We start from the raw sequence: 27,733 nt of genomic DNA, 5'->3' as shown, positions 1-27,733 counted from the left end.
AAAACCCCAGGACGTCAGCAAAATTTACTCTTATTTTTTTAAAAGAAAAATAGAAATATTATTGCTCTCTTAAGAAATATCAGCGGTTAAGAAAGGCTCCATAGATGCAGGAGCTTCCTCAACCTAAAACAAAGCATATCATATCCTCTAAAGACCAGAGCCAATTGAGTAAAATAAGCCCAAGGTAACAAGAGGTTTGACAGAAGCAGAGAAATTATCTAGTAGATGAACACATTCACTCGGCTAAGCAAACATTATTTCAGTTTGGCAAATCATATAAATGACACTTTCCCCACCTCTCATTACTCCAAATGCACATCACACATTCTTCAATAAATGTTCATTGTTTCCCATTGTCAACATAATATACACAAACCGATTTCCATTCCTATCTTTCCAGCAGTCATAACAATGTTTGTATGCATTCTCGTATCAAATAAAAGAGCAATCAAACTCAAAATTCTCATCCCATCATTTCTTGTCTGTCGTTACGCCAACCACGACATTGGTCACCTGCAATATCGTAGTTTTGTCAGCATGCTCCATGCTCCCCCCACCCCACTTTCAACTTGAATATAAAGCTCAAGAAAATGAAAAGAATGTATAACAAAAATATGCACTTAAACTTCTATTTACCAATTTGCCACTCTCGTCAACAGACATGGGGTTCTCAACGACAACTGTTTGGCTCTGAGAATGCAGCATTGGCGGCAAAAAGTTAGATTCACTATACAGTTGGTAACTCAAAACCATCTCCGTTTTCTCACTAAAAAAAAAAAAAAAAAAAACTTCAAAACTTACTGTTGAAGTAGATGGTGTTGTCCCCGTCGCAGCTACTCCATTAGGTCTGTTTACGGGAAGTGGAACCCTCACATTGCCCATCTGAAAGACAGATGAGAATAGAGAGCGAGGAATGTGTTAAACACCAAATACAATTTCTCTAGACAGAAATATATACACTGCATCTCACACCGTGGCTCAAACTATTAATTGCATTCACATAAGCAGAAAATAAGTACTTATCCTTCTGCTTAAGTATAATTAAATTCATTCTATAGGGAAAAACACAGAAAGACAGCTTTCTGAGAATTCATATTGTGAGCATTAGATCAGACGCATTCATTAAAAGGAAACATTAAAATATTTAAAATTGGTTTGTAAACTTAACTTGTAAGCAAAATTATTCCATAGGGTACTGGGATGCACAAATTTTGGATATTTGAGAAGTAAATGGCCATAATAAGATGGCAATGAAAGGGCACCAGCAAAATTTGCCCTACCCTTTCCTGAATCCTGCTAAGAAATCCAAAACCTAAAATAGCCCAAAACCTCTTTTAAGAAAAGGGAGTTGATCTCATTTCCATTAAAACTAATCCCGCCCTAAATCTCCCAATAGCTACTTAATTAAAATGGGGAGCAAGACCAAGTTTGAGAGAAATTGCTCCAAAGTTGAATTCAATCAGGGGAGAGAGAAGCCATAGACAAAGGACCCGAAAACAAGAACACATGATTATGTTTGGTACATCACAACAGCAAGGAGCTTGCAACAACAGCACAAAAACCAAATAAATGAAAACATGCAGAAATGCATCAATATATCAAGCCAATAATAAATTAGTATGGCCCTTTTTTAGCCTTTTTTCTTTATTTTTGAAAAGCCTTTTTTAGCCTCTTGTGAAATGAAAGTAAACCTCTAAATCTCTGCAAATTCTTAAACCTATATTTAAATGTTAATGATAAATGCAATAATGAAAAGTTGTATCAATTGAATATTACTTACTCCAACATTAGTTACATATTGACAAACAGCACATTTGACTGATGGAGCTCCATATGGATATATTAATGTTGTACGGCAGTGTCCGCAATTGATGTGAGCAATCTGGTTGGATGCTTTTTTCATAGTCATGAGATCCAAAAAAAAAAACCAAGTCAGTAAATAAGCTGGGGACCATGAAAAAGTAACAAACAAGCAACATAAAGAATAAACTTTTCTTTTTCTTTACAGAAGAAAGGATAAACTACTAATACAGCTGCAAGGCAACCTGGAAATGCAACGATCAAAAGTTGAATGAGGAACCAAAGAAGAGAATACTGCACTGTTTGTACTCACTTCTCAAAATTCATGGAAGAGTATATAACTTTGTGAACAAATTATCTGTCTTCATTATCTAAGGGAGAATGGTTGAGCTACAACTTGAAATTTAAATTTTAAAGACCGAATTTACTGCTAGGCTGAAAACCATTCACAAAACAGTTCCAATTCAAAGCTCTCTAAGACAGAACTAGAGTCTAATACAATCAAACTACTTTCTGTAAAGAAGCATATTAAGATGATTTAGTTACTGGAATAGCTTAAATAGCTGCACATAAAGCTCTAATTAACAACCACAAAGACACAGGCTACAAGTGCATGCTCCAACTTGAATCCACAGCCACACAAAACTGCAAGTGCATGCTAGAAGATGAAAAAGAAGAAGCATCTTAATATGATTGAAACAGCCATTATCAACATGGCAGACAAATTTTAGAAGCATACTAAGATCATTTAACTACACAAAGTAGCTCAGACTGCTATTAAATGAAGATTACAATAACAATGACAAATACAATGGTCACAAGGTAAATGCATGAAGAACACCTTGTAACACTTGAAAAGTACAGAACTGGAAGCACTCATCAGCAAACAGAACCACACTTTTTTTTCTGAGAAAACCGAACCACACTCAAACTTATATACAGAGCAGAAAAAGTTAAAAGTAAGAAACAAAAATTCACTCCACAAGCATTAGATTTTCCTTGCAGACCAAAAATGATTTTCCATTTTTCTTTAATCCCAACAGTTCTGCACTTCCAAATATTACAGCCACAAATTTACATCTCATGCAAAAAATCATTATATTGTACCTGGCGCAAGGGTAATGGTCTGACAGCAAGAGCATCTTACACTTGTTGCTCCGCGTGTATACATTAGTAATGTTCGACAACCTCCACAAATGAGTTGAGCCATGTCCATCCCTGCAGGGTTAATTTACAAACTTAGGTTATCAAACCATAAGATTCTTCTCAGATAATTGACATATTTACATATTTAAGTAAGAGGAATGTTACTGGTCACCCCACATTAATGATTTCTTTGCCTTAAATTAAATCTCTTGTTTCAGTAGAATTTTCTAAATAACAATAGCATCACCATTAGCATTACCAGAGAGTATCGAGTTATACATCAACAACACAACCAACATGAAAAAGGAAAAAGAAAATTCATCTAAATATACAATACAGTGGCATTGCAGTCAGATGTCTGTTAAAAGGATCAGGAAAAATAATACCTAGAGAACCATCTATTAGTACTCTAGTTAGCAGGTTATCACCCCGGCAATCAATGAAAGCCATTTCTAATCTTGCTAAGGTGTTTTGATAACCAAACCTTTAAATATTAAGGGCCAATATCAAGTTGCACATTATGTCTAAGTACCAGACAAAAGAAAGTTAATGTTGCCAAGAAGCGCAAAGATTGTAGATAACAACCTTGATAGGGCTACAAACAAGCCAAGTTGAACGGTAGATCTAAGCATCTGGCCAAGATAGGGTCATGCCTTCAGCAGTTCCAAAGAAGCATGGTTTAGGGACCATAAAAATTGTTTGAGATTTGTTTGGAGTGCTCCAAGTTAAACTAGTTATTATCTAGCTTATACACAATCAAGTGCACATAAAGAAGTAACTATAAAAGCAAGAAAATCCACACTAAAATGACTTATGTCATATTAAAAAAAAAATTCAACAATTAGACAAGGGCATAACATAAAAATCTCTAAAATAAACAGCAGCAAATTCTCACTAACAAATTGTCATGAGTTTGATTTCACTATCCTTATTATCAGGTTGATTTGATTTAGTTGAGCCGATGCTTCACTTAAAAAGGTAATAAGTCAGATTACTCAACCATACCAAGTGGAGGTCTATTGCATGTTAGCCCATTCAACATTACATTTAGTTTGAAATTTTTAAAGATGGAATCAGCAACTTCTGCAGCCAATGCATCACACCATTAAAAGTTTTGAAAAGAAAAAACTTACGATCCTTTTGGTAATTGCTTTTGCTACTTGCATTTTACTATTTACTTTTGGTTAACCTTTCAAAAATGTTGATAATAAAGCAAAAAGGCAAATGATAAACACCAAATCATAATTGATTAAAAAGGAACAAATGACTATAATGTAACACCAATCATAACATCATTAGTCGAAATAGATGAAAAAAATGCAATTTTTAATTCTAAAAGAACAACATTTTATATTTTAATTTTGTTTGCATTTATATCAGATATGCTTTTTGCCTTTTCTCTTTCAAAAGCACAAAAGGAAAAAGCAAAAATAACAAGCAAAGGATACCTTAAAAAATTCACATCTTGATCACATGTTTGAATCCTACAACATAAAGTGACGAGGGAAATACAAGAAGTTCTGGAAAATCATGACAGGAATCAAACTTGTTGGCAATTCCACAAAATAAGTGACTATATAATGGTTAATGAGAAGAGAGAAGAATCAGGACTTGTAGGACTCCGAAAGGCTTATAGGCCGTGGGAGAGTGAAGAAGTGAGTATTGAGGCATTCTTAGTTTTCAAACATACAGACCAGAGAGTGATATCAATCATCAGTCAGCTTATATGTTAGGCAAGATGATCTCTAACTGCAAAAAAGGTAAGGATGATTCTTGGCGAACTATATATCCACCATGTGTAGCTAATGAATGACAAAATCCAACATAAGGCACACAAAAAACCAGCTCTATCAGTTATACCACCCAATTCCATGCTCATTTCAGTATTTAGGCCCATATTTTGTAATAAACCAATGACCAATATTTGTGGCAAACCAACATAAGGCACAGAAAAACCAGCTCCATCGGTTGTACCACCCAATCCCTGCTCATTTCAGCATTTAGGCCCATATTTTGTAATTAACAATGACGAATATTTGTGGCAAGGCAGCAAACTCAGCAAAAAATTTCATGTAGATGTTTGCATGACTGCAAAAGGAGACTGTTGGATCTCTATCAGAGCTTACTTTAGAAAGCCAAAGTAAAACATTCTCAACTCTCTAGGCAGGGATATAGTGCTGGAGGAACTAAATAGGAAATTCTACGGCAAAGAAATCTAGGGGATAGGGGCCGCTCTTTTGCTGTCTCTGTGGAGCATTAATGGAATTGAAATATTTGGATTTTTCTCAGTGCCAGTGATTCACGCTTCTGAGGCTCTAGGTCTGAACCATCAATGCATGGAATGCTAAAATTACTAGAATCAGAAGCCTTCAGAGAAAAAGAGTAAGTTAAGAAGTAAGCTTTGGGATTGAGTTGCTCTCTACGTTTGGGTTGATTTGATGAAACATGGTTAAGTCACCATCTGCATTACTCTGCATTAAGAGAAAAGATTAGTGGCTCTAGCCTCTTCATTTCTAAGAGGACCGTTCAAGGAGGCAAGTCCTCAACAGACAAGTAAAACAGAGAAATCCACTAGGTCAAAAATTAAAGGGTAAAAAGGAATCCACTAGGTCCAGCCATTCTTTCTTACTGGAAGTAGTTCTTGATGGCACTAACAGATTATACACAAGGCCACTTAGACAATAAGAAAACTTCACCAACTTTAAGAAGTAGATCTCTTTTGAGTTTCAAGAAATAATACTCATGCTGATGATAATGAAAACTAGCAACTGCTATTGCATGCACAAAAGAACAAGAGATTAAACTGGTCACAGCTTTAGAAAACTAATGGATGGTTTTATATTTTGCAATTTATAAATGAAGCATACCAGGGGGAGGGACTTGGGTAACTGTATTGCATAACGCGCAACAAACATTTGTAGCCCCTCTAGGATAAAGAAGAATGCTCCTACAGCCACTACACACAAGCTGGCTCTGCATATCTGCAATCATTGAAAAGAACCACGTAAAGATACTTCTCCAAAATCTCAATATAACATTAATTAGCTATTTACAAATGATATTATTGGTTTTGAGATACATTCAATATAAAGCAGATGGTAGTAAACTCTCACCCCATTAACCCAATCAGTCAATCTCTATGAAGCAAAATGACCTCTAGAGGTCAATATCCATAACATTCAAAAATATTGAAATTACTAGTGAAAAAAAAGGTCTATTATTAAAGTGCATAATCAGACTGGAAGAAGGCACAAGACTCCTTTAACTAGTAGCATTCAATGGCAACATAATGAGAGTCCAATTTCCAGGTACAATATCAGATATACAAAAATCATATGCATCAACGTTCACATTCACATAGAACCAAAATTACGAACTCGAATTCCAAAAATCGAGAAAGGAAAATCATAAAAAAGCAATTGTACTATATGGTCCAAAGTGTTAATTTTTTTTTTCCAATTTTTCATTCAGAACAATAATTACCTCCATTTTTTTTTTCTTTTTCCCTATTAATCAGATAATTAGCAACATCTCAGCACAATTAACACTTCCTTTTTTTCAAAATCCCTAGCCAATGCAAGTTATAGCAGGCAGGGATCAGCCCATAATCTTTACTTACAAAAAGAAGATGAATTCATTCACATAAGACAATTCTAATTAGAAAAACAAACACTATTGACGAACATCGATAAGATCGAAATTAAACCCCCCAAAAAAGCAAAAAATAAAAAATAAATACCCGATTTCCCGTCCTTCAACAGGGAACCGATTCCAACCCTTAGAGAAGCAATCGAATTGAGAGTCGAAATTCCTGCCAAACAAAAATAAATCGTAATTAAGAGGTAAAATTAAAAAAAACAATAATAATAAATAAATAAATAATGAAGTTGATTACTACCTTGAAGAAGGCGGAAACCTTGATTAGAAGAAATAGAAATCTCGTTAAAGGAAAGTTATAAGCTGTAATTTTACAGAGACGATGAGATCCACTTAAATTAAGAATCCTGTAATCACGAGGATTTGGGTCAAACCAAGAAAAACCGATTTTTTTTTTCTCTTTTTTGTTTGTTTGGTTTTTGAAATATGGTTGAAAATTTTGGTATATAAATGAGTCCGCGTGTGTTTGGGTGATGGGATTGGGATAATCACAGGAAGTAGTTTCCTGGGAATTTGGTTTTTTAAATGTCGTTACGATTTGGGCCCGCTTTATTATTAGGTAAAAAGAAATTTCAATAAGAATCCTTCAAACGAACCCAACGCTACATAATGAATTTTACACTTTTACCCTCCTATTATTTACTTATTATTTTCTTTTATTTGTTGAGAGAGACTCTTGGTTTTGATATCTCCAAGTAAATTAGACTATTCCAAAAAAATAAAAAGAAAAATGTCACCCACTTTGAGATTCATACTCTAGAAGGTGGCTACTATGAAATGACAGCTTAATATGGCTCATATATGTAAATATTCAACTTTGGAGAACAGTTTTATAATTTTATATAAACGTATAAATAAAAAAATAAAATTTTTATTTTCTTTTTATGGTAAAAGATAATTAAGGCTTAGTTTGATATTAAAAATAATTAATGTGAATTTTAATATTAAAAATTTACACAAAATACAATTTTTAGATTATATTTTATCTTTGGGTCTCCATTCTCCATGCTCTAAGTAGCCATGGGCTTTTTTTTTTAAATGAAAATAATTAAGTAGTCATATGTCAATAAGTTGATATTTAGAAGACGACAAAATATATGTGATTATTATTTGATTTAATTTTTTTTAATTTGCTCTTAAAAATAAAAACAAAATGGGAATGCTAAGGAGTGTGTTAATGTCCATGGATACACATGTCCATTTGGGTCCCATCCACAAGCAATTTATACACAAATTGTTCATGGATATGTACAGAAACACAAGTGTCTAAATGGCCTGTTGGAAATTCTAGTGAAGCCCTTTTGTCATCTTCATGGAGGACACTACAAGCAGTAATAATCACATCACTATTTTGGACCTAAAATGGACACCACACCACCAAAATTTCAATAAGGAGTTGTGATATTTGAACAAGAAAATATTCCAATCCGTTTGGTTATTCAGGTAAGTAGAACAGATATAACAATCTTATCATTACAGTTCTGTTCTTCATGATATACTTTAAATAATTTATACAGCGATGAGATTTTTCTGAGCAAGTTAACTTCTATGCCTATGCCATCATATCCGGCGAAGAGAGGCCAACCTTTTCTCAAGTTCATCAACATCAGTAGATTCAGACCTGCAGATGACCATAGTACATTGTTAAAAAGTTTAATTCCTGTTTTTGCACATATCTTCCTACTGCATGTTTATAATTTCTTCCTTCAGCATATTCCACTTTGAGAAAACGGAGAGGAAAAGTATCTGGTTCTTATTTGAGACTGCAAAAATTATTCTGAGATAATTAAATAAATAAATTATACAGTGCAAAATTGCATGGCATCATCTTAAAGCTTCGTCTACATAGCACACAACAACCCTATACTTTTAGAATTTATCCGTGATTCCCTTTTCTTTTAAGAAAATAAATCAACAAACTACATCACCACGCTATGATTGCCCCACATCACCAACAAATATTGGGCAATTGGCACAACTGCTATCTTGAGATTACAGACTATTTCAGTCATTGTAATGTAAATAATTCAGAGCCACTGATTTCCAACAGCTGACTTCTATGCAATAACCAACTAACCATAGATGTTGAGTATGTGTTGAAAGTATTACTATCATTAGAAAGGGAGACAGAAAATAGGGGAGGGTTTTTTTTTCCCGATTTAGTGGGAGTCTAAAATAAGGAGTATACAGTACTACTTTGTGAATGAATGATGATAAATAATGCTCAACATTTTGCACTTAAATTAACAGAAGCAGATGATATTTTAGTGGACAACATAAATATTGAGATTTTGCTCACAAAAAGTCATGCATACCTAGCATTAACCTCAGGAGCAGCATTCCTTGATGCAATCCGACCTTTTGGAGCTGAGGATAGCTGTTCAAAGAATGCGGCAAAATTAAGCATTATCTACACATTCTTGCAATTTAAAAAATGCAAACATATCACAGAAATTTTTTGATAAGATCAATTTCAAGTTTCGAACCTGAGAAGCAATATCCACTCCAATCTCATCAAGCACCTGTTTATCAACCATATAAATCAGAGATCTAGGGAATAACAGAATAGGAACTATGCCAAGAAAACTAAAATGGAAAAAAAATATTGTCAATAAATAAAACATCTCACCTGGTTCGTGAGCTCCTCTGTTTCCTCTTCAGCCTCATCTTTATCTAAAGTTTCATCAATAGCTTCTGACATCATCTCTATCTGCAAAAAGATCAAGAAAACAACCATTACTACATGAACCCATATTACAAAACATACTAAACAGCAACAATGAAGAGAAACGCCACTCTCACACAAGTCAATCCACCAAGCTCTAAGTTTTTTCTTGCAAAAATTTCAATATGAAGCAAGTATGCATCATTGCACTGAGAACAGAGTTAATCTATCTAATTAATTTTGCATCATTTTCTAGGTATGATCACCAGGTATTATAGCTCTCAAGGCTGAAAATTGTATGAGGAGAGAATCTAAAAGTAAAAATATTCCAAGAAAACAAAGAGTATTACTGTCATGTCCATTTGTGCTGACTGCTTTTGGAATTCTTTTATCACTTTTGCTTGCTTTGCTGGAGCCATTTGCTGCAAAAGGAAAGACAATGCAATGATCGAATATGAGAACCATCTAACCTTGAGGAAAGAAGAAGCTGCAGAACCATATTGTAGTACAAAACATGTAAGTATAACATTTTCCAGTATACAATCCTATTTGCCGATCAGATCATTGACTCCTTATTTCTAAAACCTCTTTACCTGTCACTAGAGCTAAGCTGAACAGCTACCAATGGAAACATCAGATTGACTTGATTTTTGTTCTTTAAGGACTTCAACAATGATAAAAAAAACAACAATATATAACATTTTCTACTGCAAGCTTTTAGATGCAGACCTTGTTCATTGCCACCATTGCCTTAGTTGCACCTTTCATTCCTGTAGATATTGAGGTACTGGCATATAATGCCTGGGAACATAAAAATAAAATATGTAAATTAATAGTGATACAAACTTTAATTATCCCAACAACTAATTTTTTATTGTCGAAACTCAACCTGTGTATGAGTTGCTACACCTCTGATTTGGGCACGACTCCCTTGCAAATTGGTTATTTGTTGCCGCAGTCGTACAAGTTGGCGAGCTAAAATTCTAGTAGCTGCCTAAAAAACACATACAGGTAATTAGATACAAAAGAACAAGCTGCGAGCTTGGGGAATTAATGGAATTCTTATGCAAACACACCAGCAAGATTTAAAGTTCTGAAAGATTTTGGGGAATTAATAGAATTAGTGGCAGGGTTCTTGATAAATACAGCAAAGTATCTTAATAAGCAAACAAATTTCATAAACAGACAATGAGGTATTTATGGATCTTTCCATGATTTGCCATTACACACCAGCAAGATTTAAAGTTCTGCTTCGAGTAATGAGCAGGTGTGCATTTCTTCCACATCCTGAACGTTCAAGACAGATAACTCAAATACAGAGGAAAGGCTATTCAAAATCAGCATGTCTTATTGCATCATCTACTACTTATTTTACACCAAAAAGGTTGTTAAAGATGATAGCACTTCCTCAAACATAAAGGCTCCAAGATAACAAATTTCAAGCCCTCTTGTACAACTTTTATAACCTAAGTCAAGCAAAATGTTTCAGGAGACTATGCCTCACATGTGTTCTCACAAAACATCTTTTAGGTTTGTAACAATCCTCATGCTCTACAATAAAAATACCTCATTACCAACATTGAAATAGCCGTAACTTAAAATTCAGCAATATAAACAGACTCGATAGGTCAACAAATGTCATACGTATATGGCTTGACAACTATCACAGGCCATTTCTTTGAAACTAGTATTAAACTTACCTCGTTTCCAGTTTTGGCCGTCTTCTTGATCTCCGCCACCAATTTCTTTTCCTCCAGCTGAAGTGATGCAATCTCACGTTCAATTCCTAAACAAACAGAAAAATATTAGAGCAATCTGGATAAAAACAAACATGACCACTATTTTCAGCTTTAGCTGAATAGTAGGAGAGAACAAAGGAAAAGCCCAACAGAATTTGAAACACATGAGATTGTATTTTGGAATTCCATGTAATATCAGGTGCATCATTGCACGAAGAATGAACAAACTTGGGTGTACTTTCAAAGAATCTATGCTTGGACTAAGCAATTTCGAATATGAAGCATAGAAAAAACTAGAAAAAACCCAGACAGACCTCGGGTTGCAACCGTCATTTCTCTCTTGCTCGTCCGCAAAGCATCTGAAAAATCACAAAAAACTTACAAATAAAACGGAAACAGAACAAAAAGAGCAGTGCACAGTCTAAACATGGACATGAAGCTTTCCAGAGTAAAAAAGGAAAAGGACAAGAGAACACACACAGTGAGAGAGAATCTAAAGGAATTTCAGTGGGATCCCAACAATGCTGAAGAGAAAGTGAAATACCTTTGGGAGATGTTTTCTTCTTGAAGATGTTCATGATGTGATGGTGCAATAAATAAAAACCCTAAAAATGTAAGAATGTGAGAAGGGGAAAGGATCTAAATTTTGGAGCAAATCTTCCCTTTCGGAACCCTAAAACCCTTTCGGATGGAAATGGATTCCAAAGAAAAAGGAGAGTGTGACTGCGTGAAGGTGCGCCGTCGTCGGGGAGCGTGCTGCTGCAGTGCGTCTCCCGCTACGCCTTTTCTTTCTACTCAATCAACGGTACGCCTGGCCCCGCACCGCAAACTAGCCGTTACAAAGGATTTCTTTCTTTTTTTTTTCTTTTTCTCATTCCTTATCAGATTTTTATTATTTATTATTGTTATTTTTTTTTAATTCGTTAGAATTCGTGTCCACGTGAAATCAAGGATATTTCCTTGTTATATTAATTTTTTAATTATAAAAAAAAAAAAACCTCATTTTGATCCGATCTCATCTCAAATTTTAATATTTAAATATCAAATCAATGAAGAATTAATTAAACTTTAATATCATTTATATCGGATTCATATTTTCAACTTAAACCATATATCTATTAATTGGATAAATATTCTTTTCATCTCTTACTCATATTTTATTTTAAATATAATTTAAAATTTAATTTATTTTGTGAATTAACTTTAATTTATTAATTGAATATACATAAAATATAATTTTAAATTTATTTTAATTAAGCATTTAATTGATTCAAGTATGTAATATTTAATGTGTAGAATATTCGGATATGAATCTAAATAATAATTTTAAAATTTAATTATCCTATCAAATAATAAGTTTTGAGATAAAAAACAAAAGGCTAAACTTAGTTAAATGATGATTGAAATGGGAGCTAACAAGTGGAATCCAAGGTAGTTAGATGTCAGTTGGTCTACAAGCAACCGTGTCCCCATCTCATTTATTTTCCTCCCAATTTCTCTTTTATCTATTTTCCAAAAATTAAAAGGATAAAAAATTTAAATACTTTTTTTATTATTTACCCTTTTAGGTACTTTTTCCTATTTGAAGGTATTTTTTTCTTCCATTAAATGTTCATATTTCTTTCTTCAAATATCCCAAATTAAATATCCTCTTTTTTTTTTATTTTTATATTATTTTGATAAATTTTTTATTATTTAATAATAATAACAATTAATGAATTTTAATAGTTATTATTTTAATTACAAAAAATTTATAAATAAAAAAATATAAAATTAAAATTTAATATGAATCATTATTTATAAGCAAGTTTAAGTAATGAACATTCTACCACTGTTACTTGAAAACCTCACTCGAACTTTAGTAGAATTTGTGTTAAGTAATAATTTTACTATCCAAACATAATTATAAAATATTTTAATCTTATTTAATCATGTCAAGAATACAAAAGTCCTATTATTAAGTTAAAGAAATGATATAATTAGACTTTCATGCCCAAAGACCCAAAGGGCAAAAGAGTACACTATGGTACGGAGGGAGGATAAGACAAGGCACAGCTTTTGCAATAATTGTAAAATGAGGGACAGATTAGGAATTCTAAACAAGAACAATTGCTTTGCTTTGCCTTTGCACCGCTCATCATCTCCCAGACAAATGCATGTGACCCAACTAGCTAGTCATGGACGCGCATCTCTTAGGCCATCTCCCCTTTTCTTTCTTGCATGGCTACACCCACAAATCATAGTGACCCAGAGCTTGAAAGTTGCTTTTTCTTTGAGATATGAGAACCCATCACATTACACCTTAGTGAACTTAGACTTAGAGGATCTGCTCATAGAGAAACATGGCAAGAACCAATTCAAGTTGTAGTAATTACTTGTGTAATTATAGTACTTTTTGATACTCCAACCTGTTAAAAATTTGGTGGTATTGGTTTTTAAAGCTTAGTAGGGTGAAAAAGTAGAATGATATTGACACCTCTTGCAAGGAAACAACAGTTTCAAAAAGATGAGTGATTTAATTAATAGGGTTGCAGATTTGATATGTCAGATTCTTGGCTCTTTCCTAGAGATGCAACAGACAAGGGTGGGCTGAAGTGAACTTTTCCAATCTGTTTCCAACAACAGCCCATGTTCTAGTTTCTTATTCAGATAACCTTATCATTATTTATTTATATTTTTTTCTACTATTTTTCTCTTAGATTTCTGTCATAGTCCTTGCTGCTCACCTGATTTGGTATCTTTCTACCAATCATATTACATTGCCACCCTTTGTGTTTTACCCCCTGTAGTCTTTGACTCTTTTTCATTTTCAGCTCATCTTGGGTGCAGATCTGCAAGGTTACTTCTTTTTCAGTAGGCCAAAGTTGTTCAAAGGGAAAGTTTATGCTTTGTTGGGGTTCTCAAGGGGAAAACTCAAATACCCAGATTGGATCCATTGAGGTAAATTCATGTTGTTGCTCCAAAAGGGAAATGCATGTTTTTCAAGTTGCTGAGATATGAAATCTCAAATATTTGTGTACATTTTGTGATTAAATTCTTTCTTCTGTTAAGGCTTGATGGTAAAGGGAAAAGCTCTGATGCATTTCTGGGAAACTGAAAGTAGATTTGTGTGACATGCTTATTTGTTAGTTTTGGTTGATTCATGCTATTCAACCAGGAACAACCTTTTGTAATCTTATTTTCTTGAGAAGAATATAGGAGACAAAGAAAAAAAAAGGGTTTCAATTTCTTGAGGGATTGTGATGATGGGGAAGGTTCAAGGCGGTAAGGTCTTGTCTTTGCTCCTTGTTATTGTATTCTCTGCAAGTTTTAGAAAAGGTGAAGCTCAGTCAAAGTCTTTTCTGATAAATTGCGGCACAAATTCTAGTGTCAATGTGGATGGTAGAAAATGGGTTGGCGACTTGTCCGCTGATAATAATCTCACCCTTAGTTCTCCTGAGGTTGTTTCCGCTACTTCTACACTAAGTGGTGATTCAATCTTTGCACCTCTCTATAAATCTGCCCGCCTTTTCAGTGATGAGTTGAATTACACGTTTAATGGAATCCAGGGGAAGTATTTCTTGAGGCTTCATTTCTGTCCCTTCTCCTTTGATGACCACAATGTAAATGAATCTTCTTTCGATGTTGTGGCAAATGGTCTGAAACTCTTAGAACAATTTAATGTTGCTGGTGAGATTGCACACAAGAATTTGTACCTCCAAGCTATGGGAACTAATTCCAGCTCGTTCTCATTGGTTAAAGAGTATATTTTACCTATTAATTTAGGTAAGCTTGTGATTGAGTTCACCCCAACAAAAGGATCATTTGGGTTCATTAATGCCATGGAGATGGTCCCCGTGGCCGATGAGCTTTTTGCAGATTCAGTCAGTAAAGTGGGTGGAAATGATGCAAATCTGAATCTAAGTGGAAGGGGTATTGAAACTATGTATAGGTTGAATGTTGGGGGTCCTGAGATTAATGCCAGTCAGGATTCAGAATATTGGAGAACATGGGATGTGGATTCTGGCTATATGATCACAGCAAATGCAGGTTTTGAAACACACAACAGTTCTAATATTACCTATGCTTCTGCAAATGATTCTTCACTGGCTCCTCTTCTTGTGTATGAAACAGCAAGAAGCATGTCCAACACCGATGTGTTGGAGAAAAGGATCAATATGTCATGGAGGTTTGAAGTGGATCCTGATTTTGATTACTTAGTCCGCTTACACTTCTGTGAGCTGGTTTATGATAAGCCGAGCCAGAGGATTTTCAGAATCTACATAAATAACCGGACTGCAGCAAATAATTTTGACCTTTTTGTCAGGGCAGGGGGAATAAATAAAGCTTATCATCAGGATTACTTTGATGCGGTTTCTTCCAAAATCAACATCCTCTGGATTCAACTGGGTCCTGACACTGCAGCTGGTGCTTCAGGAACTGATGCTCTCTTGAACGGGCTGGAGATTTTCAAGCTTAGCCGAAATGGAAATCTTGCCCACGTGCAGAGATATGATTCAACTGGGAATTCAACTCACAATTCAAAATCTTGGATTCTTTGGGTGGGAATTGGTACAGGTGTAGCCAGTGTTGCCATTCTTGCAGCTGCTGGTACCTTTTTATTTTGTTTCTGCAAAAAACAACGAAGAGAATCAGGTGACATGAAAAACAACACTCCTGGGTGGAGACCATTGTTCCTTCATGGGTCCATTTTAAATAGCACTGCTAATGCCAAAGGATTATCTAGACTTCAAAATATAAATGGATCTATTGCCTCCATTGGAGTTGGCAAGCAATTTACACTTGCAGAGATTCGGACAGCTACAAATAATTTTGATGAAAGTTTAGTGATTGGTGTAGGGGGCTTTGGTAAAGTATTCAAAGGGGAGATTGAAGATGGCACCCTTGCAGCGATAAAGCGGGCAAATCCACAATCCGAGCAAGGGCTTACTGAATTTCATACTGAGATTGAGATGCTTTCTAAGCTTAGACATAGGCACTTGGTTTCCTTGATTGGATTCTGTGATGAACAAAATGAGATGATCTTGGTCTATGAATACATGGCAAATGGGACTCTTAGAAGTCATCTGTTTGGAAATGATGTCCCAGCATTGACTTGGAAGCAGCGATTGGAAGCATGCATTGGTGCTGCTCGGGGACTGCACTACCTTCATACAGGAGCAGAGCGGGGAATTATTCACAGGGATGTTAAAACAACCAACATTTTGTTGGACCAAAATTTTGTGGCAAAAATGTCAGATTTTGGGCTGTCAAGAACTGGTCCTTCTCTGGAGCATACCCATGTTAGTACTGCAGTGAAGGGGAGCTTCGGATATCTTGACCCTGAGTATTTCCGGAGGCAGCAGTTGACTGAGAAATCTGATGTCTACTCATTCGGTGTGGTGTTGTTTGAAGTTGTTTGTGCTCGTGCTGTTATAAATCCTAGCTTGCCAAAAGACCAGATAAATCTTGCAGAGTGGGCAATGAGGTGGCAGAGACAAAGGTCACTCGAAACCATTATTGACCCACATCTCAGGGGAAAATATTCTCCAGAGTCAATGGAGAAGTTTGGAGAGATTGCGGAAAAATGTCTTGCGGATGAAGGGAAGAACAGGCCTACCATGGGGGAAGTTTTATGGCACTTGGAGTATGTCTTGCAACTCCATCAAGCATGGATCCGTGCCAACACTATGGACAATTCCTTTTCAAGCAGTCAGGCCTTGGGGGATCTAGAAGAGAGAGAAGCTGAAAATAGGCTATATGATGGAAATTCTGGTTCAGGGGCGTCCAAACCAGAAGCTATATAGGTGGATCTGATGGTGAGCTTGCCTGATGACTGTTCAAGAGCAGTAATTGTATTCCTTTACAGTATCATACTTGTAGCTTAAAATTCTTTTATTTTTGTTGTATTAAACTCAAAGTTTGTTGGTGTAAGATCCTTACTAACATTGCAGTAAGGGGAGCCAAATATGAGAAGATCATGATTATGTTTCATTTGACTATGATGAAATGATCAAGATGCTGATTTGTATAGTCCTTTTTCCTGAATCGTTGGATCTGGCTTAACTTATTAGTAGGATGAAGTCAAATATCTCATCTAGATTATGACTAATTGAAGTTTGTGTGTGAATAATGTGATCATTGATGGAAGCCTTAAATTTGATTATTTTGTCCACACTGCCATATACCTTTTCAAATAGTTCAGTCCAATTTCCAAATAGATCATTTAGTACTTTCTCGAAATAAATATTCTCGAGAATGGTCGTTCTTTGGTAAAAAAAATGAACCAAATACTGCAATAACCATTCACTCGACATATTGATAGTATATCAAATATAAACTCTTTCTTTATTAGAGTCAGATACAACATGGAGAAACAACATATACCATAACAAGCCTGAGTTCTCAATAAGAGTACAACAAGACACAATGTCAAAAGAGTTCAACATAGTATTAAATTACTACTACACAAGAGGTCATGAACATGCATTGAAAAGTCTTGGATCAACTATCAAATTTACTGGCAATGCTGCAGCAAAGCTGCTTCACAGCTTCAAAGTTGTCATCGTCAAGGGAGAAACTGCTCAGTCGTTTAAGCATGGCATCCTCAGTAACTTGATCGAATTCATACCTACACCTGAATAAGAAGTAACCCCCACATTCCCAAGCTGAAATTGCATTTGAGGCTGCAAATGATCGCTGTTGGATGGATTCAAATTAACCCATGATCAGTATTCAAGAGAATGAAATCCTCCAGTGGGATATCAATTTTGACAGAAGGAACCTACCATAGAATCTAGAGCGTTGGGTTCTGAAATTAAAACAAAAACCTGGAAACAACATGGTGTAGTGTGGAAATGCAACTATAGTTCACGGCCACTTAAGTTCAGTTTGACTACAGATTACATGCATCATAGACAACATCATAGATAAGATGCGTGTATAGCTTTGCATTTTCTGTCTTCTTGCCATTCTTCACAAACGATGACTTCCACACAGAAGTTACAGAGGCAGCATTACCCTTTCACGCTCAAAATTAACTACGATTTAGTGTGATACTTTAAAAGGAAATCCATCCAGTTTACGACATTGCATTAGAAATTTTAAAAGACAACAAAACTAATTAGATATCAACTATCACCAGTAGGTGGGGGCAACAAAAATCTCTATGCTTTGAACAGACTTACCTGAAGAAACAAAAGGATCTTTTTGCCAGAGTCAGTTATCATCAGGTTATATTGCACATTCTTTTCCTCTAAATGAGAACATATCTCACAAATAGCTACAGCCATTATCTTGAGATTATGAGTGGTCTGAAAACAGAGGGTCTTAATAGGGTAATCTATGACAGAACATATGCGAATCCCTCTCCTCCCACCACTATAGACAGTGTCTACAGGCCTGAACTCCACAGGTAAAGGGTCAGGGAAGTAGCAAGCCTGCATCATCAAATAAAGGAGTCATGATAGCTGTAAGCATGAATCAAATAAAAAGAATATAGCCACTAAAGTTAGCAGCATACTAGCATTATTTGAAAAAGAGATATGGGTGTTTATCTAAGCAATTGACCTTTTTACAGGCCATCCATTTGATACATACATTTGTTCCCAAAGCTAAAATAATCAACATCAGAGACCACCTGAATGACTTGTCATTTATTTGACTACTTATGTTTTTATGAAATCTCTGTACTTACCTTTTGACAAACCCCAAGCAGCAAGTTATGCCCATATGTCATTTACTTATTTATTTGTTATTTGTCTCATTAATGATACTTTGATAATTGATCAAGATTAATTTGATATTCAATGTGCCCTGTAATTGATTAGATCATTGTCATAGTGTTTAAATTATTGAGCTCTGAAAGTATAAATTATAGATTGTGAATTTAGGAATTTAGTTGACTTAATACCTTTATGATATAACAGATAGCTAGGAATTTAGAGTGCATAGAGTGAAGATTACAATATCAATTTGTTTATTACTTTGAATTAAATTGAAATTAACAGCCTCTATTACTTAACTTTAAATTTCCTTATTCTCAATCAAAAAAGGATTTGGTGAGTCTAGGAAGCATGAACTATGGATCCAAAATTACCATGAGTAACTTATTTGTATGGTAAAGTTTATGCCAAAGTTAAAGACCTCAAGTAACTAACTTTAACATTTCATGTACAGCTAAGAACAATATTCACACATTTCCTTAATTACATGATTTTTGTTTAAAAAACTCAATAACATATCTATCTCTAACTTCTAATATCTTAATATTAACAAACATTTATACTCTGATTTGAATCAATATTTGGATGGTAAAATATGGTTTGAATTGTTTGGATTTTGAAATCCAAAGTAATAGTTTTAGGAATTTTTTAAAGGCCCGTTGGAAACCAATATTAGGGGTAGGTATTTTTATTTGAATTTTAGAAATGATTTAAAGAAGCTGGATTTGTATTTGGCCAAATCTACTATAAACTTTAAAAGGTCCAAACCTTATCAAAAAAGAATTTTAAATTTGAAAGTTTTTAAACCAAAATATTTAAAATCCAAAGCCAAATTTTGGTTCCAAAAAATAACCTAAAGAACTGGTTAAGAATTTAGGCCAAATACACTTGGAACTTTAAAAGATCCAAAAAAGTATTTCAAATTAATTTTTGAAATTGAATTAGTCAAATTTAGCCCAGTTAAAATTCCCTCCCTCCTCAAAACTAAGATTCTTGGAAATCATGAATTTCAAATTCTAAATTCATCCCAACAAGGCATTTCAAATGGAAATATTTGAAATTCAGATTCCAAACCAAATTTAGGTTTCCAAACTAAACCTCAGTTTTTTTCTTAGCACAGCACAACCACAAAAGTGCTGATTGTAGTAGCATTATTGAATATAATTCCCAAACTTTGAAGCCAAAACTACCAAAACATTTGTGGGCTCAACAATGACATGAAATAAGCAAACAAGAACAGCCACGAATGATTTATTACCTGAAAGTATACAGAACGATTAGGTCTACAGCAATCATAGAACATGCGAAATGAACAGTTATTAATTTCTGCAGCAACCCTTGTGACTAGTTCAACTGATCTTGGATCCAGGAACTGATAAAGTCTGTTTGCGGTGCAAGGTACCAAGAAGACATGGCCATATTCAACTGGAGTTACCTTAAAAACCAAAGAGTGCATGGATCAGAAGAATATAACTTAACGAACCAATTGTGCTTACTAAACATCATTAACATAGATTAACACCTATAATGAACATCTAACAGCCATTAAGATTTATTGACACAAGGAAGAGCAGCCTGTTTTTCTTCTTGGGTTACATAACCTCATATGAATGGTATTTTCTGTTTCCCTTCCCAAAGCATGCCTAAAGCTGGTAGGCTCGAAGCTTTAAACACTGGAAGAGCTCTAGATTGCTACAGAAATAGAAGCTCCCTTAAAAGATCATAAAAAACAGAAGGGACTGAACTTTAATGAAGCTTGAGTTGACAGGTTGCTATCATGGTACAGAAAACTTAATGCAGACTTAATGTGAGGATGCCACAACCGAGTCAGTGTGGATCCCAGTCATTCCAAAAACATTTACATGTTTATAGTTTATTTGTTATGTGGAACCTCCCCTACCCCTCTGGGTCTCTTGAGTTAAAAGAAAAGATTATAAGGAAACAAATTTCTCTCCAGCTTAATATTTGCAATAATTTTGTCAGGACAATTAACAGTGATGTTTTCATAAAAGGGTATATACCATCCTAACACTGGAAATAAACTTACAATCAAAAGTTAAACCCACACTTGGCCTTACATTGATGATCACCAAGATGGCACTATCAGGCACAGAAGCCGAAGGAATAAGCTCAGATTTTGCCTTCTTACTGCTGGAAACACAAAAGAGTAGTTCCTCTGGCTGTCTCATGCAGTCAAATACAAAAGGGTCCCATTCACGAAGTCTATTGCCCTCAGGTTTTGACAGATGACCTGTTATCTGTCCTTCATTCAACTGAGAAAGAAACTTCATCTTTCCAGCAATGACCTACATAATCCATCACAGATGATATGTATCTTTACCATAATCCCAATTTTATACTCAAAAAATAAAAGAGGAAGAAAGAAAAATGCAAGAATTTTCAGAACTAGGAGAATACTACTTTATCAGGTACCTTTATTTCTGAGGCTGTCACATCATATCTAAAACAACCTTTCCGCATCCGATCTTCCCACTGCCAAATAACAGGAAAGATGGCTAAAGATGATAAATAGACTTCAACAAATATATTCCAGATTTGTTCCATACCTGAGATAGCAGAACAGCATCCAAAATACTTTGCTCTTCCTCAGCAATGCATGAAAGACCTTCAAATGAATTGTCTTCCTCAATAGATTGGCTACCGAAGCAGTACATAGGGAAATTTGTATCTGTAAATATTTCTTCAGGGTTTTCAAACACACATTTGAAGGAAAGAAAAAAATGATACATTATGAGTCCAATACACTACTCACCTTTCAGCATATCCTCAGTAAAACTTAATTTACATAGCTATAACATCTAACTATGCACCATTTATATGGAAAAGAATGCATTCTAATTCAATAGAGGAACACTGAACAAAACAAAAACAAAAAAATTACTAACCTTGAAGAAAGGAGTGAGAATGTATTAACTGCTCACACTTTCCATTCTTCGCTGGAAAGCTATTATCTTCAAGCCATTTCATCGTAACCATCCTTATAAAATGTATTCCTAAAACAACAACAAAATACTGTAGCTCCACTCACAACTTGCTCCAAAACCCTCCACAGATGCTTTTATCAGCAGCCACCACCAGCAAGGAAAGTAAGATCTGCGGGATGCCCACCAGCTGAAGGTAGGGCACCACGACCACCGTGAAATGAAGGGGAAGCAATCAAGAATTTAGGAAATGCCGGCATACATTCTCTGCCCCTTCTAATCTTGGCACAAGTTTCTCTGCTTAGAGCCGTTTTTAAATTAACAAAGCCAGCCCGAACTGGACCAGCAGATCCCGTCCTCTCCTCCAAAGACTTGAGGGAAAAACTGAAAACCATAAGACAGCAGATCAAATACAGCTCCAAGATACAATCAAGAAAATTTTAAAAAAAAATGCTTAATTATTGCTACCATATCAACTCAACTAACACCCTTTCTAATCATAAGACATACCACAAAAAAATTATAAAATTAATCATTTAAATAAACAAATCATTGTTATATTCAATAATCAGAATACCATTAACAAAAAGTATAAAATCAACTAAGATTAGTAAAACAAAGCCATTAGAAGGAACAAAAAACAAAGAAGCTTAACTTTTCTCACACTATCCAGCCAAATTTAAATTTTAACTTTGCCTATCTGAAAATCTAAAAGTTAATTAAAAATTAATAATAATAATAATAATAATATCAATGAAACCCAATGAAATTAAAAGCAAAAATTACCTTTGGTAGCAAAACAGAACTGTAAGAGAAAACCTTGTACAAACGTATAAAATCACCTGCATTCCATATCAACGCCCAAATTCAGTGAAACTAAAACATTCCATGTCTTCAACTAATTCAAGATATTTGCAAACAATCAAATTTTAAATTCTTTTTTTTTCTTAATTTAATTTTGTGAATTCATAATGATAGAGAAGAAACGTAAAATTAAAATTAAAATTAAAAATTGCAATTACAAACCTTTAAAAGTTTCGCTGCTCCCCTTTCTATCTCTCAAGAACCCCTTCTATTTGCCTCGAGGATGAATTGAATCGGAATTGCTGACTTTTATGAAATCTTCGGTCCCGTATTCATCGAATAGGAATTTGACACGTGTAATTTACAATCCAAGAAAATATAAAAGAGTAAGGCCGATAACCTTATGCCATTTATAGAAAAATAAGTCCATAATTAATAATTATAAAATATTATCTTACACACTGACCATAAAATTATATATTTATTTAGTTATGAATAAAAAGTTAACGAATGCTCTAAAAGCACTATTTAAGGGTAGTTAAATTTTTATTTATAATATTAATTATGTATTAAATGTGATAGTTAATTATCAATGTGATGAATTTAATACAAGAGATATAAAGACATGTCTATGACATAAGTCTATTCATGAGATAATAATCATAAGTTCTTTTTTTTTAATTCTTTGAGATAAAAAACCTTTGATTAATTTTGTTGTGGGCTCTTTCTCTTGTATTGTATAAAGACAATATTGAAAAAAATAGAAAAAGAAAAGATAAATTATATTCGGACAAATTACCAATATAATTCATGTACTCTATTAAAATATTAGATTAAATTCCCCTATAATAATTGATATTAATCGAATCTTTATATTTTCAAAAATGGTTAATGTTAAATTTTTAATTAAGTTCCTATACTTTATAAAAATAATAAATTTAATTCCTTTTACTTTATAAAAATGTGAGATTATAATTTTTTTACTATAATTCGTATAAATAGAGTTTTTATACTTTTAAAATTTATAAACATTAATTCAATTGTTGACATCTTCGAGTTTTTCTGATAAAATTTGTTGATGTGGCATTAACCAACAACATTATAAATAGCAACAACCAAATAAAAGTTAAAAAAAGTTATCTATACATTATTGGTCTAACCAATTAGAATCTTTTTTAATTTTGATTTAAGTTTCACTTTGCTTCATTATCCTTCAATTTTCTTTTTACTTCACATAAAATTTAGTTATTTTCTATCTTAATTAAAATTTTTAAGGTATAATATTTTAAAAAATTTATTAACTATTTAAAAAAATTCAAACAAGTCATTATTTTTTATTATGTTAAATAAAGTTCTTATATTTTTATTATGAGCAAAATAAACTATTTTACTTTTATCTTAAGTCAAATAAATCATTGTAATTAATAATTAACTTAATAAAAATATTATTTATCACTTTATGTCATGTGACATGCTAACAAGAGATAATAATATGATTTAATTAGATGCTTATGTAACATGATTCATCTTTCATATCAACATAAGTTAGTGCATAAATTGACAAAGAATAATTAATAAAAAAATTTATTTGATCTAAATAAAAATAAAAAATTTAATTTCATGTAAAAGATAAATAAAAATTTATTTTATTTTTTTAAGTTATCTTAAGCTTTTTAATTTTTTTAATCATTTGGGGGGTAATTAAATATCACCTACCATCTAAAAAATCACTTCATATTTTTGAATTTTTAAAATTTTTGAAAATTCCAAATCGATAGAATCAATGTTAAATCAGAATGATTAATGTTAATGTTAGATTAACAACTTTAACAAATAAAATTTTGTGACATGATTTATAATACTTATATTAATAAATTTTAAAATTATAAGAATTCGATTTATATGAATTATATTAAAAATGTTATATCTAATATTTTAATAAAAAAAAATAAAATAAAATTAACATAACATAGGAACAAATTAAAGATCTGAATTAAAATTCTCAAAAATTTCACATAGATTAGTGAACGTCTTGTCAGCATGGCTCAAGGTCCGGTTAACATAATCAATTTCACGACAGTAACCTTAACAGCAGAAGCTTGAGGTGTTAGGCTCTGGTGGGAGGCGTGACGGTAACGGTAACGTATTGTTTGGGGTGAGAAGTAAAGCGTAGTCAAGTAGTTAAAACTCAGACAGAAACCTTTTTATTATTCCCGCGGTTGTCGGTGGAACATTTGGTGGGGACACTCTTCATTAGCTTCTTTCCTCCAAGATCCAGCCTGGTTTTGCTTAAACGTCGAACACCTACTCCCCTCTCAATCGCTCATCCATCGTTGGATCATCCCAAACATGTTCGCCATATAAGCACACTTCACACCTCTGGTTTAGACGGCCTCGAAAAGGACCCTCGATCTAACACCTTTCTCTTTCATTTCCTCCTCCCTCTTAAACAAACTCCTCCTCCATTTGCCCTCCCAGCCGAACAAAAATCAGCAAAGTAGAAGAAGAAAAAAAAGGGTTTGAAAGCAATCCTTCTGGGGCATCAATGGCTGACTTCAACAGGGCCATTGCCTTGATTCTCACAGTGGCTTTGGTTGCAAATCTTGCTGCGACGGGAAACGCAGATGGGGAGAAGAAGATTCGAGTGAAGACTGTGAAGGGTAAGAAAGTGTGTTTACAGGGATGGGAATGTAATGTTTGGTCGGTTTATTGTTGCAACCAGACCATTTCCGATGTCTTCGAGGTTTATCAATTTGAGAACTTGTTTTCCAAGAGGAATTCGCCTGTGGCTCACGCCGTGGGATTTTGGGATTACCAGTCTTTCATTTTGGCTGCTGCCGACTTTGAGCATCTGGGTTTCGGGACAACCGGTGGTAAGCTTATGCAAATGAAGGAGATCGCTGCTTTTCTTGGCCATGTCGGCGCCAAGACATCTTGTGAGTTTTTTTTAGTAGTAGTATTAATTTCGATGCATTTCCAAGTTGACTGCTTATTTAGTAAGATCCCCGATTGTTCCAAGTTTATAAATTTATGCCTATGATTATGAGTGTTTTGTTTGAAATTGAAAGTCTCAAGGTTTTAAATGGATACTGGGTTTGATTGGTGCTGTGCATTCTGGTCCAAATCAGCTAAGTTCGGATCTGTATGTCGGTGTTAGATAAATTAAGTTGAATAGGACTAAAGAGTCAGATATATTAGCAGTAATAAAGATGTAGCATTATCGATTTTGTTATCTCCTGTTTGATTCAATCTTTCTAGGTTTGATAGTGCAGTATGTATGTTGAAGTTTTTTCATTTTCTAAACCTTTGTTTTTTAAATTTTGGATAAAATGTAAGAAACCATTGGTTAAGCACGCCCGATGAGTGTTTATTTTGAATGTTAGGATAATTTTTAATTGTTAGTTGAGCTGTAGTTCACGCTTCAGAGTTTAAATGGTGGTTAATGATTTCAGGTGGATATGGAGTGGCAACAGGAGGACCGTTGGCTTGGGGGCTTTGCTACAGTAAAGAAATGAGCCCTAGCCAGGATTACTGTGATGAATCCTACAAGTACGTGTATCCCTGTGCTCCTGGAGCTCAATACTATGGCCGTGGTGCCTTGCCAATTTACTGGTATGTACAGTAGTTATGATTAAAACAGTTATTCAACTTTTTCCATCTGCACTAAATCATCTATTTGTTAATATCAACACTATTTTATGACTTAAGAGGATTTTGTCTTGTTTGTGGTTGATTAAGTTTTAAATTGTCTGTTCAAGCAGCTATTCTGATTAAATGATTTGTAGGGGTGTGAAAACTATTTGGTTTATTCTTATCCTGTATACTGCCTTTTCACTTTTTGCTGTTAGCATGAAATATATTTTTGCTGTTTCACTACTGAACCCCTTGATATTTATCTGCAATTTTCTTGGGACACATATTGGCTATAACTTGTAGTTACTTCATGTGCTTGTATGTCATGTGCCTAATACAAAAATAGATAGGCATGTCTTGGCAATGTCTTACAAAGTTCATTGTACCTAGGCATCCAATCTTGATGGGCAAAAAAGATAAATAAGAAGGTATACATGCTCTCTTCAAGAAAAAGTTCAATTTAATTGTTTTATAAAGTTCAATGATTGATTGCCAAACAATAAAAAGTGGGATGCATTCCAAATAAGAGAGGGGGATAAAGGGATCCAGAGCTGGTATTCTGTTCAATGTATTGGGTTGGCATGTCTGTTTGTGTTTCATCTGATTGAGTGTGCTGTTGTTGCATCTTTGAGTAAATATTATGTTTTTCAACGTTAATCTACTCAAATGCACTTTGATCAACACCCTCCTGTTTGACCCCTCTTGGGCCCTCATATCCCCAATTTCAATTAATCAATTGATCACAAAAAGGATGTAGGGCCCTGATATGTTCATTTGGCATTTCAAATATTATATTTTCTGTAGACTGTATGCATTTGGCCCTGTTCCCTTCAGAGTTTTCTGCCCTAGGTCTTGGAGATGATATATAGCTCTGCATGTTTTTGATGGCTTTTTGATCATAGGAACTACAACTATGGAGCTGTTGGGGAAGCTTTGAAAGTGGATCTGTTGAACCACCCTGAGTACATAGAGCAGAATGCTACTCTTGCCTTCCAGGCTGCCATTTGGAGGTGGATAACCCCAACCAAGAAGAAACAACCCTCAGCGCATGACATCTTTGTAGGCAACTGGAAACCAACTAAGAATGACACTTTGGCCAAGCGGGGTACCACTTTTGGCACCACCATGAACGTTCTTTATGGAGATTATGTTTGTGGGAAGGGTGATATCGATCCCATGAACACCATTATCTCCCACTACCTGTTTTACCTTGACCTAATGGGCATAGGGCGAGAGGAGGCAGGGCCACATGACGGGCTAACTTGTGCTGAGCAGGTTGCATTCAACCCAACCATTGCTCCCAAGATTGAATCTTCTTGAGCTTTGTGTATTCTATTAGTTAGCCAACCTTGTTGTTATACTGCCCTTGTCAAAGGAAGAAGAATTAATAAGACTTCTATGTGTCGGCATGAAAGGGAGGCCCACTACATGGTTATATAGTAAGTATATGTTGATGTTGATTTGCTACTGCTCTTTGTAATTGCTTGTGTAGATTTTGATATATTTGTTTCTTCTTGTGTTCCTCTTGAGGATGATGTAATGTATGAACCCACCATTTTATTCAATGTCTTTAAATTATTTCCTGTTCACTCTTTGTTTTGGAATTTTGTTCTCCCCTCACTTGCACATGAATATTCCTGATTT

General features: G+C 34.3%; 5 protein-coding genes across 7 annotated transcripts; 2 read left to right on the top strand and 3 right to left on the bottom strand.

Moving 5' to 3' along the window:
* Positions 1 to 239: 239 nt before the first annotated feature.
* Positions 240 to 7,148, bottom strand: LSD1 (LSD1 zinc finger family protein). The gene is made up of 8 exons (XM_021442570.2): positions 6,845 to 7,148; positions 6,686 to 6,757; positions 5,814 to 5,927; positions 2,908 to 3,018; positions 1,781 to 1,893; positions 802 to 882; positions 637 to 690; positions 240 to 513 (listed from the first exon to the last, which is right to left on the bottom strand). Exons 3-8 carry the CDS (start codon positions 5,923 to 5,925, stop codon positions 472 to 474), a joined length of 513 nt encoding a protein of 170 aa, XP_021298245.1. The 5' UTR covers positions 5,926 to 5,927; positions 6,686 to 6,757; positions 6,845 to 7,148; the 3' UTR covers positions 240 to 471.
* A 752-nt stretch (positions 7,149 to 7,900) lies between these two features.
* LOC110427177 (vacuolar protein sorting-associated protein 2 homolog 2) lies at positions 7,901 to 11,877 on the bottom strand. The gene is made up of 10 exons (XM_021442622.2): positions 11,552 to 11,877; positions 11,322 to 11,366; positions 10,969 to 11,054; positions 10,158 to 10,262; positions 9,998 to 10,069; positions 9,619 to 9,690; positions 9,233 to 9,313; positions 9,090 to 9,125; positions 8,919 to 8,980; positions 7,901 to 8,224 (listed from the first exon to the last, which is right to left on the bottom strand). The coding sequence occupies exons 1-10, from the start codon at positions 11,583 to 11,585 to the stop codon at positions 8,164 to 8,166; spliced, it is 654 nt and encodes a 217-aa protein (XP_021298297.1). The 5' UTR covers positions 11,586 to 11,877; the 3' UTR covers positions 7,901 to 8,163.
* Positions 11,878 to 13,156: 1,279 nt separating this feature from the next.
* On the top strand, positions 13,157 to 16,985 carry HERK2 (hercules receptor kinase 2). Its single transcript, XM_021442501.1, has 2 exons — positions 13,157 to 13,947; positions 14,059 to 16,985. The coding sequence occupies exon 2, from the start codon at positions 14,250 to 14,252 to the stop codon at positions 16,791 to 16,793; it is 2,544 nt and encodes an 847-aa protein (XP_021298176.1). The 5' UTR covers positions 13,157 to 13,947; positions 14,059 to 14,249; the 3' UTR covers positions 16,794 to 16,985.
* A 326-nt stretch (positions 16,986 to 17,311) lies between these two features.
* On the bottom strand, positions 17,312 to 22,774 carry LOC110427273 (GDP-L-galactose phosphorylase 1-like). Of its 3 annotated transcripts, none has more exons than XM_021442761.1 (9): positions 22,679 to 22,774; positions 22,439 to 22,494; positions 21,617 to 22,036; positions 21,278 to 21,411; positions 21,144 to 21,203; positions 20,789 to 21,016; positions 19,969 to 20,145; positions 18,174 to 18,425; positions 17,312 to 17,685 (listed from the first exon to the last, which is right to left on the bottom strand). In XM_021442761.1, exons 3-9 carry the CDS (start codon positions 21,705 to 21,707, stop codon positions 17,491 to 17,493), a joined length of 1,137 nt encoding a protein of 378 aa, XP_021298436.1. In that variant the 5' UTR covers positions 21,708 to 22,036; positions 22,439 to 22,494; positions 22,679 to 22,774; the 3' UTR covers positions 17,312 to 17,490. The 3 variants fall into 3 exon arrangements, with proteins under 3 accessions (XP_021298436.1, XP_021298437.1, XP_021298438.1); XM_021442762.1 differs by having other exon boundaries at positions 21,278 to 21,399; XM_021442763.1 differs by lacking the exon at positions 17,312 to 17,685 and adding an exon at positions 17,804 to 18,007.
* A 2,066-nt stretch (positions 22,775 to 24,840) lies between these two features.
* LOC110427057 (chitinase-like protein 1) lies at positions 24,841 to 27,678 on the top strand. The gene is made up of 3 exons (XM_021442430.2): positions 24,841 to 25,392; positions 25,909 to 26,068; positions 26,992 to 27,678. Exons 1-3 carry the CDS (start codon positions 25,002 to 25,004, stop codon positions 27,407 to 27,409), a joined length of 969 nt encoding a protein of 322 aa, XP_021298105.1. The 5' UTR covers positions 24,841 to 25,001; the 3' UTR covers positions 27,410 to 27,678.
* The last annotated feature ends 55 nt before the right edge of the window (positions 27,679 to 27,733 follow it).

The sequence above is a fragment of the Theobroma umbraticum genome, unplaced genomic scaffold (genome assembly GCF_002168275.2).
Source record: "Theobroma umbraticum cultivar Fairchild unplaced genomic scaffold, ASM216827v3 scaffold_228.0, whole genome shotgun sequence".
Lineage (NCBI taxonomy): Eukaryota > Viridiplantae > Streptophyta > Magnoliopsida > Malvales > Malvaceae > Theobroma > Theobroma umbraticum.
Note: the sequence above shows the minus strand (reverse complement) of the source record. Positions and strands in the feature narration are given on the sequence as shown.